The following is a 14,551-nucleotide window of genomic DNA, read 5'->3' on the forward strand; positions in this document are numbered from 1 at the left end:
CCGAACTATTTCCGTAGTTCTAAATTCAAAATTGTCTAAATGAAAAGTTTGAGGTTGCTATCAATATGTATAAACTTATAGTTTAATTACTCTGTATACATAATAGACACATCAGACAACCGTGTTTGCCAAGGCTGCTTTGAAGTCGAAAACAACCGTTCCCGTAATGGTAAATGTCATTGACCACCAATGTACAATAATCCTAGGAACAGTGAGGTCGCTCTGAGGCCTGTGATAGTGACAAGGAAGCTTCTGTGCTTCTTGGACTTTGGCTGATTACTCTGTAATCTCGGCTCTACACGCATAAAAGAACAAACTTCATTTTTTATGTTGTTTCTATACTCCCTATACACTATTCATTAGCTTTATAGAAATAAAACTAGAAATAATTATATTGTAATATAAAGTGTAAATCATATTTTTCTAATGAAGATCAGAAGAGCAGAATCTCCCTAGTATCTTCTCGGGGTATATTTATTTAAACAGACAGTATAATTTATATATTGTTTAATAATAACCATAAAGTATATTATTTTAACAATTTATTAAAATTAATAAATAAATCAATTAACTCTTACAAATTTAATAGATGTACTACTATTTATTTACAACCGACTTTAAAAGGAGATTCCTAATTCATCGACTTTTCTTTCAGAGTATGTAATGCAATAGTGATGAAACTGAAATTTCGATTATTTTATTATGTAAATCCATAGATGATGATTCAATTATTGTGTAATGATTTGTATTAGTTTTATACTACATAAAATATACAAATAGTTACTTTTTGTACAAAACCAAATCCTAAATATTTAGATAAACTCACCACGCTGTTATAAACATGTTATAGGATAAATTGTTTCCTAAATTAAATCTCTGTAGTACATCTAATAATTATTAGGTACATGTCAATAAAAACATTACAACTAACTTAAATAGCCCACCTTGATAAGCAGAGAGTAAAATTAATTTAATTTACAAATAAAATAATTATCTATCTATCCTATATGTCTTAATTAGACATTTACAAAATATACAAAAGAATATTCTTGCAGTGGTCATATTATTATTATAGTTCAGTGAGTTTATGAAACAGAATTGATAGATTCTTAGCAAAGCGGGCATCTTAAATATCAAATTTAACTTATAAGAAAACAGTCATAATGGCATTTATTTAAAGCCTTACTTAACCAATAAATTGCTTATTATTACTTAGCACGATCACACACGTCGCAATTATTTTCTTCTATAAGAATTTTATATTGCCAGATTATCTTTTGACCTAATTTAGAATAAAAACTAGATATTTATTGAGAAGAAGGATAATTTATTAATTTCCAAAGACGATTGCCATAAGGCAGACTGTGGGTAAGTTAAACTTCAAATAATAAATGAAATAATGGTAGGAAGGAGATGATATAGATAGTAATTAATTTACTTATGATATGTTTAGTTTAAAGTACATAAAAATAAATTCAAGTCATGCACAAGGAATTTAACTCACACCCTAGAATCACTAAAGAAATAATGCTTATATGATTGTTTGTATGGATGCTAATGGAATGGTTCACATGACATGGAATGGCTAACGGTATACGATGGTGTTGCATCTGTGGAAAGTGATAGTAAACATGAACACGAAGTCAGATCAGTATGAGCTACCTGAAATGACTTCATGCTCATATTTCGTGATAGATATATGCACTATAAATTAACCACAATATATTACAGAAGGAACTACATGGAGGACGACGAGACAGTGAATTTGCTAGCAGTGGGTTTACATCCCATTACAAGCAATCGCCTTCCTTCCGTTATAATCCAAAATATCATTTTAAAATCTATTGTGGTTGAATACAATATAGACCTGGTAACACCGTATAAAAACCAAAAGGTGTGTGATCGCGCAACTACATCATAAATTGCATATCACTAAATATAAGATCAGGTGAAAGTGACAAGCGGAGCGGGAGACTCACAGTGCTCGCTATCTGTTTCTTCATCAGACTCATCAGGGAATCGAACCTGTAATTAATATGTTTGAACTAGTTAATACAAAATTATGTATAGATTATATGGAATAATTGGTTGTGTTAGATTAACCAAAACGCACACAACAGAAGGTCCTTTACATATCTCGAGACAAGTTTCTCTAAGCCATATTGCCTAATATGAAAATATTTTTAGAAGCTTTTAAATTAAACGCAATAAGGTCACGATTGAAACGATTTAAACTAAAAAATGTTTCTTGATATAGACATTCGAATGTTATTAATTTATCTCTCATACCAATTCTGATACTATGCGATGACGCGTAACTATGAAATGTTCATAAAAATTATTGTCGTAAATAATAAATGTAAAACTTACCCAAGGTGTATCTTTGCCGGTGGATTGTAAAGAGCTGCCCTGATTAGCTTGCCATTCCTATAAATTTTTGATCTCAAATTAATTTTACATTTTAAATAAAATACTTACTCAGTATTATATTACTATTAATCAATAGGTTAAAAAAAGTATAATATTTTCCCAAAACATCATACAGATTAAACGAGACAGAGCTCTTAAATTACATTTAAAAATAATATTTATTTTACTGTAAACCATAATGTTTCAGATACCTATAAACAATTTCCCTTGAACGCTTTACAACTAGATGTGTTTATACCATAAACATTGGTCTGCAAAATATCAAGGAATCGCTGTAAACATAAACAAATGCCTCATACATTGTGGATATCTTAGTCTCACCTATTTCAGCTTTGTAATCTATATTTTTGGTATACGATGCGATTAGGTAATTAAATTATAGGGTAACATCTTAGTCCTCGGGAATTGCAACAAAAAATGAGTGGTCACGGATGTCACATGATAACGCGAGACCCGTACTGCTATTCGTGTACCTATTGTAACTCCTATATCTCTTACCATTAGATGGATCGCAAGCTTGTTTACCGTTCTCATAACATAAAACAATGGAACCAGACGCGGATTGCTTAAGAAGTTCGTTTCTCTTTAGCAATGTCGCCTAATAATAATTTCTTCCAATTTTGTATATACCTAAACTAAATAAGAATAAACTTGTATTTTAGGTACCAGTTACTTCCGCTTTCAATTATTGGAAATTTATTATAAGTAATTATAAACGTAATAAAGTGAGAATCAAAGTACGTTAAATTTAACAGACTATCTCAAGAGATGGTCTTAACGTTACTTTACGTTATTGGACGTTTGTATATGTGTGGGAGAGAAACTGTGCATATATATCTATAGGACTAATGATAAAATAAAAAATACCTGATAGGCATCATTAAAAGCGTGTGCCAGAGACAGAGCAAGCGCTCTCGCTTGTTTCCGCCTCGCACACACGAACACGTGTACTACGTGTGATTCACTTGATCCGCTACCGCTCTTGCCTTCGACCACAGCGAATACCCGCGCGTTAGCCGCGTCCGCTGAACAGTATGAAATTCTGCAACAAATATCAAATATCCTAAATGAGTACTCCCAAATCAATACAAACAGTCATACTCATATTTTTATCTTGCAAGGTTACGGTAAGGGCTTGGGAACCTTGAACCTAGGACCATCGAAAGTAAAGCAGTGTGCTAAAACACTAAAGCACCAAAGTAATTTTGAAGAAAGTCACCATTAGCGTAGAAGTTAATAGTAATTATTTAAGTCACCACACATCTTAAATGCAGATTGATAATAAAATTATAAATATAAACAATATTGAAAACGTAAATAATTAAACATATCTTACATTCAAGTCAGAGTTTGAACTCAACATTAAGAGACACATTAATCAATACGATTATGCTTTTATCGCCGTTTTATAAAAGAAATACATACAGAGTAAGATACAAGTCATTGACTTTCTCACAAATATCAATTATTTCTTTGATATTACACTTCATTAATTTATATGGTATCTGTTATTTATTGTCATGTAAACTGTCCAGATATTAGTAACCGTGTTATATAAAAACCCTATATAAATTATATGTTGGAACGAAGGCACTCCAACCCTGCGAGATGGTTTGGAGTGCCCTCGTTCCAAGTTCTTATCTGTCAAGATTTAGTTTAAAGGCACCGCTAGTATTTTAAACCCCTTCTAAAGTCAGCGTAATTTCGTTAGTTATAGTGGTTTCGTAATTTCGGCTCATAAATGGCATCTTCCATCAGTCTCTTTAGTTGTTGATACGACTCGAACTTTTTCTTTAATCTGCTTAATATAGCTGTTTCTTGGTCTTTCCCTTCCCCTCTTTCCTTCTATTTTTCCTTCGATAATATTATTCATAATTGTCGTGTCGTATATAGTGCCCCTACATACCCGCCTATTCTAAATAATATTTATGATCTCTCTCTTTTCTTTAACTCTTTGCAGTAATTCTTCATACATAATAAAATGTACATACCTGTAAATCGAAACGCTGAGTACATTTTCCTGAGAGTCAGCATCGCTTACTATGATTCCTTTGGCACTGATATCAAGGTTGACCTTTTGTAGTTTCTTGTTCAGAGCTGAAAATTATAATGCCACACGTAAAAACACTAAAATGTGCTTAAATTTATGTTAAATACGTGCAAATACTTTATACCCCTTTTTACTTTGCACTTACGGAGGAGAAAAAAATTTCATATATGTATTTTTTTTTCATAAAAATACATTAAATTATTAAAATAAAATCATGTATTTATCACATATTACATTAATACTCTTTTGTTTATTGACTGTCCGACTAGCAAATGGTTTGATTATAGAAGTTAAAATTTTTGACAATAGAAACTTAATAGTGTTTAAATTTATTATTTAAATTATTATGGCCAAATTTGGACCATTAGGCGATCACTAGTGATAATATAATTAATGTGCTTAAATTTAAATTAATTTTAATGAAGAATTTTCTATTTCATTCTTACTTTTAGCAGAGTTCAAAGCGGATCGTACAGCGAGTGCAGTAGCGGGAGCGGAAGCGGCTCGCTCCACTGGCGCCACGCCAGCGTACCTCACGTCTTCACTACGCCCGCTCGTCTCCCGTGCCTCACGCCACCATCCCTCCCCTTCGCACTCCGCTAATGCCCATTCTTCACACAATTCTGAAATATTTTATCTATAAATATAACAAGATCATTTAATTGAATTATTTATTATTTTTGAATTTTAAGGGACTTTTATACAATGTTAAGAATTTCTAAATTATCTAATAAAAACACGAGTTTGATCTTCAGAAAAATACGAAATCTGAAAGTGTCAGACTGTCTGATCGTCACCTTGTCACGACTAAATGCCTGAATGAGTTAATTAAACGTATCGTGAACATATATTGTAATTGTAACACAACGACGATTATTATAAGCTATTAAATTACTCTAATAAAAAATATTTGTATTTAAAAAAAGCACTCTGAGTCGCGAGCTCTAGTATTTACTCGTGCCATAGTCTACTATTTAATTAATAATATAATAATATTTTTATTAAGATTTTATTTTTATTTATTTGTATTTGTTGGTAATGGATTTACCTAAAAAAACACTTACATTTAATATAGTAAATGTGCATTCTTGGTACAATTCGAATAAATTAAAACGACGATATAACCACAAAATAAATAAATAAATACGAACTGTGGTCTAACTAACGCTTAGTTAGACTCATAGCAGCTTTATGCTATCATAAAATACAACCGTCTTATCTCAAGGTACGAGTCATGCTCTACTATAATCTCTTGTTAGAGCTCAAACGACAGTTGGTTCAGGCTGGGATCAACAGAAGCCGGAAGTTGCACCATATTAATCTATACTCTTTAATATATAAAGTTGACTAGTTCATTTGTTTGGTAGCATTAACCTAGAAAACTGACTTCCGGATTAGAGAAATTTACTTGAATTTTATAGTTTAATTCTTGAAGAATATTATGACTTATAGGAGCCGAGCAAAACTTGAAAAAATTAGATGGAATGATAAGCGAAATAGAAGTAGGTACCTACTCGGACTTATGGTGTGATACTGTGGAATGAGGGATCTATGTGGCCGCCATTTCTTTTTATTAAAGCGAATGAAAACCGTAACCTGACTACGAATTTTCTAACTGGCTTAATTCTTACTACTCCATATAAATTTGAAAATATTTATTAGCCTATGGCACGTTTTAATGAGTACAAATTGTCGTGAAAGTAATCACACATAATATTTGGAATGAAGCTGATTTAAGCTACTTTTTAGCCCGCCCAAGCGAACAGAAACGCGGACTTAACTTATATATATTTCAGCAAATTAGAAAAGCATTTTCAATGTTTTCCCTTACTGTGTAGTGTATATATAATATATATAGTATATGTAGCTCATAAAATGTTTCATTGATATGCAGTGTGCATTCAAAATATTTCAAAATTTAATAAGAAATGCTTATTAAACTGTTAATGCCTATTTCGCAGACGGCGTTGTACGGAATTACGTTAAATTATTTTTTTTATTACATAGGTTTGACATATACTCTACTTAAGCACAATGTAATATTTATAGATTAAACTGAATAAAAACTAAATTATAATAACATCAAAATGTACCAGTCGTATTTCTAGCCAGTTCTACTCAACTGAAGCAGCTAGCCGAACTGGACGTTAGGATTAGAAGCTTTTGACATGATGAATAAGCCCGATAAGTCCTATATGAATAAATATGTTTTGATTTTAATTGTATGAAATATTCCATAAACCATTCTAACATTAGCATTTCGCTCCTTGTTTTTAAATAGGATTTAAAAAGTTACGAATGTAATATATGATGTCTCTATCGACGAAATTTCAAAAACGTGCAAGCTTGGTTGAGTGACAAATTCTAAACTTAACTTGCTCACGTTTATAATATTATTATAATAATATATCCACGATAAACCTGACTTTTTCTCCGGACGTTGACAGTACCTATAAAACGGGCGTTGTCACCAATCGTTGATAACTCGACCCATAAATCAAGCGATGCAATTTTCTGAGCCTAGCTCATTACCTTATTACAGGTTAGATACAAGACGAATTTCGCAAGTAATAAAAACATAGCTCGAGGACCTACTTACAGATTGAAGAATAATTAGGTACCTACAGTTAAAAGTTGCAAAATTTAATGATGAATAATTAATGTGTACTAACTATATGGTACAAAATACCTTTCACAGTCTACATGTAGCCATAACATAGAAAAACTCTAAACTAAATTTTTACTTGAGTTTTTGATCCATAAATTAAAACATAACTAATTTTTGAGGCATATAGAAAACTTATCGTTTCGTATATATAAAATATTTTGGGGGATCCTTATGAATTTGTCACAATGGGTTAACTGACTTGACTTCATGCTCATCTTATTATCCTCCACTGGTGCACTGCCAGCGTAATTCGTTGGCGAAGGCGGGTGCACCATTCTATTACCATCCATAAAACGATATTAATGTAGATTTTTTGATTGGTATTGATATTACCAGTATCACATTGGTATATACAGTCCACTGAGAACATTTGTTAAAACACATTCCTTGAATATCCATCAGACTCCGATAAGACTAATCTTTTATTGATATAAGATTTCAAATTAGAAATCTGCAAACAGTATACCGTCAAGGCACTCGTGGAAACAACTTTGTACAATGTATTTTTAGATTAAGGTCATTATCATTTAAAAACTATGGAACTATGGATAAAGCTTTAGGCACACTAATATAGACTTCATATTGTAAATTCTTTATTTTTGTTTTATTAAATTATTTTTATTGTTATATCTATGCCGAACATATATTAATTTAACCTATATTTCTATAACATCTGCATAAATAAGCTTATTGTATAAAATACAATACGCTTATACGATTAGATTAACAATATATTTTAGTATAACAATACAATTATTTATTTTCTGGCTAAATAAAGAACTTTATGAATGAAACAAAGATGTCTGTTATAGTTTATGCTTGTGTACGTGACACTGCAGAGCGGTAGAATAATAATACAACTTTTTTCGTCTGTTTTACATAAATTATATGTATAAATCCAGTTATAAATAATTGTAGTCATTGTATAAGCGATCAATATGATTTCAAATTCCTATTATAAACTACTAGTGCGTTTAAAATACTTTTTTTATTATATTAGCAGTCAGCAATAGCCCAAGATATAAAAATTAATTGGATATAGGTATGTTTAAAACAAATTTTCAATAAGTAATTGTTACTAAAATGTTGTGGGAAAATTTTTAAATTAAGTACCTACCACGAAATCTGGTAAATGCAAGGTATAGTAACAAGAAGTAAGTATAGTCAAACTACAATGAAAACTACCGACCTAGAAATTTTAGTGTGGTCATTTGTATATAACAAAATTTAGGTAAATAATTAATAAGTACCATATAAAACAGTCATCAAAAATCAAAAAATTAGTGCAACTATCAATAAAGAACTGTACCCGCGGTTTCACCCGTGTTAAATTTCAATAAAAAATATAGCCCATGTGTTATTCTGATGTATAAGCTATATATATCTATTACTGTGAAGCTTCATGAAAATCCGTTCAGTAATTTTTGCGTGAAAGCGTAACAAACATCCATAATCTTTCGCGTTTATAATATTATATTAAGATATACAATGGCATGAAAGAGGTATAGAAATACTATAAAACTCGTTTATTATTTGTGACAACGGAACAGGAAATAAAAGGAAAATCACTTCCTTTCCATTTGAACATCACAACAAACAACCATTTGTTATCCCGATACGTTAATCGAGGCAAGGTCCCGCGTATCTAATATTTGCAAACAATCTTATCACCGCAGTCGCCTTTGACCGTCTATTTCAGTTATATCTGCTATTTATCTAGGCCAGACGAGGGGCTGATAGCTCCATCGGGCCACAGGTCACATATTAAGCGTAGTTTCGATGTCATAAGATATATCTGATTGGATTTTGATGTTGCGACATTAAACTGCGTATGTTCTAAATGTGTGATTATTATTAATTGTATTACTATAATAATAGCATACTATAAGAACATTATACGATTGCTATTATCATTATTGTGCCAGTTACATAGGTTTTAAATATTTACTGTTTGTGCTTGTTCGGTCAATAGTATTGTGAATGTTTATCCCGCGATATACAGATTATAGAAAATAGAATAGAAAATCATTTCTTCAAATAAACTTACATTGAAGCACTTTTGAATAATCATTACATTTTTTTAATCTACCGCTCATTCGGCAAGCTATCTCATTTAGTCCGCGAACACGCATAATTCATAGCGAATATCCCCCTCACAATTGAAGCCCATATGTTTGTATGAACGATGATGGAATAGTATTTCCACCGATGGTATATGCAGTCTACGCTGTCTAGGCACTAAAGGAATATAATGAGATGACAATTAGGAAATCAGGAATTATGCACGATATTTTTCATAAGAAGCCGCGTGGTAGTAGACCTGACCTTGTCTCCATTACAAATCATTTTACACCACAAAAAGAGCACATAGTCTAACTTCTTCTAGTCTTAGGAAATCAGGAGGTTCTATAAGTTATAAGTACACTGGCTGACCCGCACAACTTTGCCTGCGTTAATTTCGTTGGAATACTTTTTACTGCAGCTCCGCTCCTATTGGTCGTAGCGAGATGCAGTATACATATATAGTTATATATATAACCCTCCTTGATTATAAAAATTAGACTACTGGAGATGAACATACAAACTCAGAAACCTCATTATATTATTACAATAGAAAATAATTAAATTGGCTCTTGTCACAGGCAAAACTTGAACTAGATTTAATATGTTTATTTCGAAGTTTATATTTACCAATAGGAATAGGTACGTTAAATGTGGGTGATAGCAAATCTAGGGTAGATTTGGTACTTCTTTATTTGTTAGCAGAGAGTATAGGGCATAAAAATAAAAACTTAAAAAAATATATGACGCCTTTCGACAAATACTCATTTTATAATGTTGATAACAATAATTTATACACCAACTTGTAAGTCTATGGTTTACAGTATTTTTTGTACTTAACATCGCTCTGTTTAATTCTACCTAAGTTATACTATAAAAATATGTCTGTATGAATATCTCTGTTTCTTCTTAAGCTAGCAAAGTTGTTTCCAAGGTATGTTTTGGGTGATGAGTAAGATATGGTAGCGAAATTACAAGCTAGAAAAGCATCTTCAAATGTGACACATGAGGAAAACCACGGGCGTCAAGGATCAGGATCAATCATAAAATTTCCTTCGATAATACAAACAGCGCCATCTAGTCCCAAGCAGCAGAGTTAGCAGAGCTTTGTTATGGGTACTTGAATTACATAAATACTATATTTTCTTTTGGAAATACACTTAGAAAACAACCAGATCAAAAAATCATACTTTGTACCGTCAAAGGAATTGAACCCGCGACCATTGGAAGTAAAGCGGTGTGTTTAACCGCTAAACCATTGGGGCCGTCACAAATAGATATTTGTGACGGATGTATATATAGATGTTGTTGTTCCTGTGTATGAGCGACAGTGGCGCTTACCACCAATTGGGTCGTCAACCTGTTTGTCAATCTAATTGCATAAAAAGTTTTCCAGATTAAGCTACACTTAAATTAATGATAATGTTTCTATATAAGTAGAAGAAAAATATATGTATGTAATTTTGTTTTCAGGGCTCTACAGTTTCTTAGTCATTGAAATAATAACTGAAAGGAATCTCAATAATAAAATATCAAACATAATCTCTACTGCTATGTATGCAGCCGTCCCTTAATAGTATATATATACGTTGGAAAATGACCTAGAAGAGCTAATAACGGCTTTCTCACTGGGTTTTTGCGTGTACCAGTGCCAATGCTTTGGGCTAGATAAGTCGTATGATTTTGCAAGAATGTCGGTGCAGCGCAGCGGCGCCCGCCCTACTCTCCATTTGATTGCTTTTCCTTCAATTAATAATTTATGACGCGACGATTACTTGCGAGTACAGGTAGCTAGATACATTCCCGATTCAGATAATTCTTGATCACTTTATAAAAGGTATAGTATAACAGTCAATTAAGCCTTAAAGAGATGACTGTGAAAATCATGTGAACTTTTCTACTATACTATAAGTTGATATCTACTACTTCTTTCTGATTTGGAGTTAATGATGCTACATTATTTCAAGCTCATTACTATTCAATATTATGTATTGATAATACATTAGCAAGCTATAAGGAGAATATCACTGAGTTATAGATAAAACGAAGTAAAGAAAAAATAACAACTAAATATATGTGTATATTCTATACCATTTTAGAAATAATATTAATTTTCTTAAAGGTTTCTATGTCGGTGTAATTATTAAAATGAATAATATAAGTGACATTTAGTCTACAGACTTCTCTAGAATTCTCTCTGGATTTTTAAGAAACAGGAAACAACAAACCCAAAACAAAAACCCAACAAACCCGGGACAGTTGAAACTAATTTCCGAAAAAACCTCAACCCAAAGCGATGCCGAGAGTTGTTTGCAACAAAGTATACATGTAATAAAGCAAAGCTTCCATGAAACAAAAATTCTCTATAATTATTTTTTTATATAATTACTTTTGGTTATTTAATTATATTTTATTTTTTGCGCGAAAGCTCTTAAATAATAATATCTACTAATACTATAAAGAGAATAGATTTGGTTTTTTTGTATCGATTTATACTGAATAATCTGAACGAATATTAGACAGTTTTTAACAATGATTTTACTTATAAAAGTATAATTAGCGAGTAATAAAAGTAATACCTAGCTACATTTTATTGTGGGATTGCCCGCGATATACAACCGAAACAGTTTGTGAATATGGATGGATATTTGTTACCCTTCACACAAAAACTACTGAACGGTTTTTAATGAAACTTTACAGTATATAGTAGCTTATACATCAGAATAACATTTAAAAAGATATTAAGTAAATTGGACGAAATATTTATTTACATACACACACAGGCCCATACAATAGTGTATCAAATTTTACAATAGTTTGTTATAATTGTTGCGCGGATCAGCTAGTTCAAAATAAAATTAAATAGGTTAAATATTTCAAATTTAAAATAATACACGTTACACTCATGTGAGTCTGTAGTAAGCCATAGCACTGTTCGTTGATCATGGAGAGTGGCCTTTACATGCAGACATACAGAAAGTCACGTGGCAAGTTTTTCCTGGCTGCGACAGCAGGCCGTATAGGGAGAGCTTAGCGAGAGCTTCTAATTCCAAGATAATTAGAGAGAAACGGACCTCTCCGCCATATTGGAGGGTGAATGCTACCGAACTAGGAGCATATAATGAAGACGTATAAAGGTACGAACGATAAAAAATATTAAGAACACGCCAGTTCGAGAACAATCTAGGATATTACCAAGTAATTACTCTATGGAGTTTGAGCGGTTAACAGTTGTTACATCAGTATTATAAAAAAATATGCAAATAAATTATGCATAATAGTTACAAAAATAAAAAGCAAAATATATTTTTTCATAATAGGTACAGTACATAGTAGGTATTCTAATTCCAAGATATATAGTATAATCTACATAAATAACGTAACGTAAAATATAAATAAATTAGTCTCAAAATTACTTATTTGTTTATATCTTATGATTGATGATTGTATTAAATATTTACCATAAAGCTTATCTCCAAAATAAATATACTTATTACAGTCTGTTAAATTAGGATTTTGACCATATTAAAACTGGTTTACAAAATCAGATTTTGACTTTACTTCCCGTGGTCGCGGGTTCGATTCCTCGCACGGCACAAACATTTGTATTCATAAGTATGATTGTTTGTATCGGTCTGGGGTATTTTCTACTTGTAATCTGTACATACTTACAGAAAATATATCTGTATCTATAAATATATGTATTTGTATCAATTATCTAGTACCCATAACACAAGCTTTAAATAACTTAACTTGAGTCTAGATGGCGCTGTGTGAATTGTCCTAAGATTATTATTATTATTATTAAAACAGGTATATCACGATTGTAAATTGAGTTACATACTAAAATTACATACTAATTTTCAGGACTAAAACAATAGAATGATAATTAAAGAAAGTCATCAAAATCAATTAAAATATATATAAAAGATATATGTAATTACTGATACATATCTCCTATTCTCATAGACAATTAAATGTAAAGTTTATTTTAATAAATTTGTGTTGCAGACTCTAAGATGAATATAAACTTAGGAACTTACTTTTGTGTTTAGAATGGCTTCTCCACATTTTTCTTAATAATGTCGTCATCACGTTGTCTTTAAATAATTTTTAATATTAAATACAGTTATTAAAAAGTAATTGGGTTCAATACTATTATATTTTTTATAGGCAGCAGGCAACTCTTCCCGCGCGAAAGATTAATCAAACTGAGACACTGCGCGCACGCAGCCTCCGGACCAACCCTTCGTAGTGTGGATAAGAATACGAGAGACGCGTTGTTTCACGATATTATACGTATCTATAAAAACTACAGTACATATCCACATATGCGAGCATTAATTCTTTAGGATTATTACGTTTTAATTTTTGTGCACCAAATTGTTTGATTATGTTTTTTTTTCAGGTAATGTGTGGCATTCGATACATTTATTACATAATTTAAATTTATAGTATGTTATATTCAAATATTACTTTCTGTTGTCATCGCTGTAAATTAAAAATATATTCAGTAAGGAATATAGATAGTTAAATCTTATTTGCGCTTGAAAACTTGCTTAGATAAAGGAAATAGAGTAGATACGTAGAGTTTATCAATGTTTCCGAGTTTATTTTGACATAACAATACGTCTATAATACATACTATACACATACTTACATAATTTTAGATATATGATTAATAATCTTTACATAGTATAAAATGAATTCGCTTCCGATGTCTGTTCTCTTTTTTTAAACTATACAACGGATTTTTTTAGCAATAAGTAATGTAATTCTAGGGGAAGGTTTATATCTATAATAAATATACACCCGTGTGAAGTTTTGTTTATTAACATTAACATCTAGCAATTTACCATAGTCAACAAAAACTATTTTTATGTAATTCAAACGGCAATAAAACTGACAGCTCACCTGGTGATAAGTGGCGACTATAAAATGAAAACCACGGACATTCATCATGCGACGTAAGTAGTAACCTTCTTGAGCTGTTATACAGAAAGACTAAAATGTTACACCTATGTACTCTATAATTTCTACGCTACGCTGCAATTTTATGCCGTCTTCCAAACTATAACCTACCTCTATTCATTGCTTGAGTATGCCTAGTTCAGAATCGATACATTTGTAATAATATTGGTGTAGATTCAATAACGGATGGAATTTGATCACCAATAGAGAAGGTCTCGTAATGCTTCCAGTAGCAGTGGTCAGGTTTTCTCACTGAATATGCGTGGTCTCAAACATGCTAATGGTAGCGAAATGAAGAAACTAATATAAATCTATTAAAGAAAACTGCTTTGAGATTAACCGAAATAGGTGTAAGTCTGCCTGTGATACCT

General features: G+C 31.3%; 1 protein-coding gene across 1 annotated transcript; it reads right to left on the bottom strand.

Annotated features, from left to right (window-relative positions):
• Nucleotides 1-1,854: 1,854 nt before the first annotated feature.
• LOC131851256 (low density lipoprotein receptor adapter protein 1-like) lies at nucleotides 1,855-13,455 on the bottom strand. The gene is made up of 6 exons (XM_059201728.1): nucleotides 13,253-13,455; nucleotides 4,927-5,103; nucleotides 4,422-4,527; nucleotides 3,298-3,472; nucleotides 2,371-2,427; nucleotides 1,855-2,025 (listed from the first exon to the last, which is right to left on the bottom strand). The coding sequence occupies exons 1-6, from the start codon at nucleotides 13,299-13,301 to the stop codon at nucleotides 1,945-1,947; spliced, it is 645 nt and encodes a 214-aa protein (XP_059057711.1). The 5' UTR covers nucleotides 13,302-13,455; the 3' UTR covers nucleotides 1,855-1,944.
• Nucleotides 13,456-14,551: the final 1,096 nt, after the last annotated feature.

This window comes from Achroia grisella, unplaced genomic scaffold (assembly GCF_030625045.1).
Source record: "Achroia grisella isolate CSIRO2021 unplaced genomic scaffold, CSIRO_AGI_Agris_v1 utg782, whole genome shotgun sequence".
NCBI lineage: Eukaryota > Metazoa > Arthropoda > Insecta > Lepidoptera > Pyralidae > Achroia > Achroia grisella.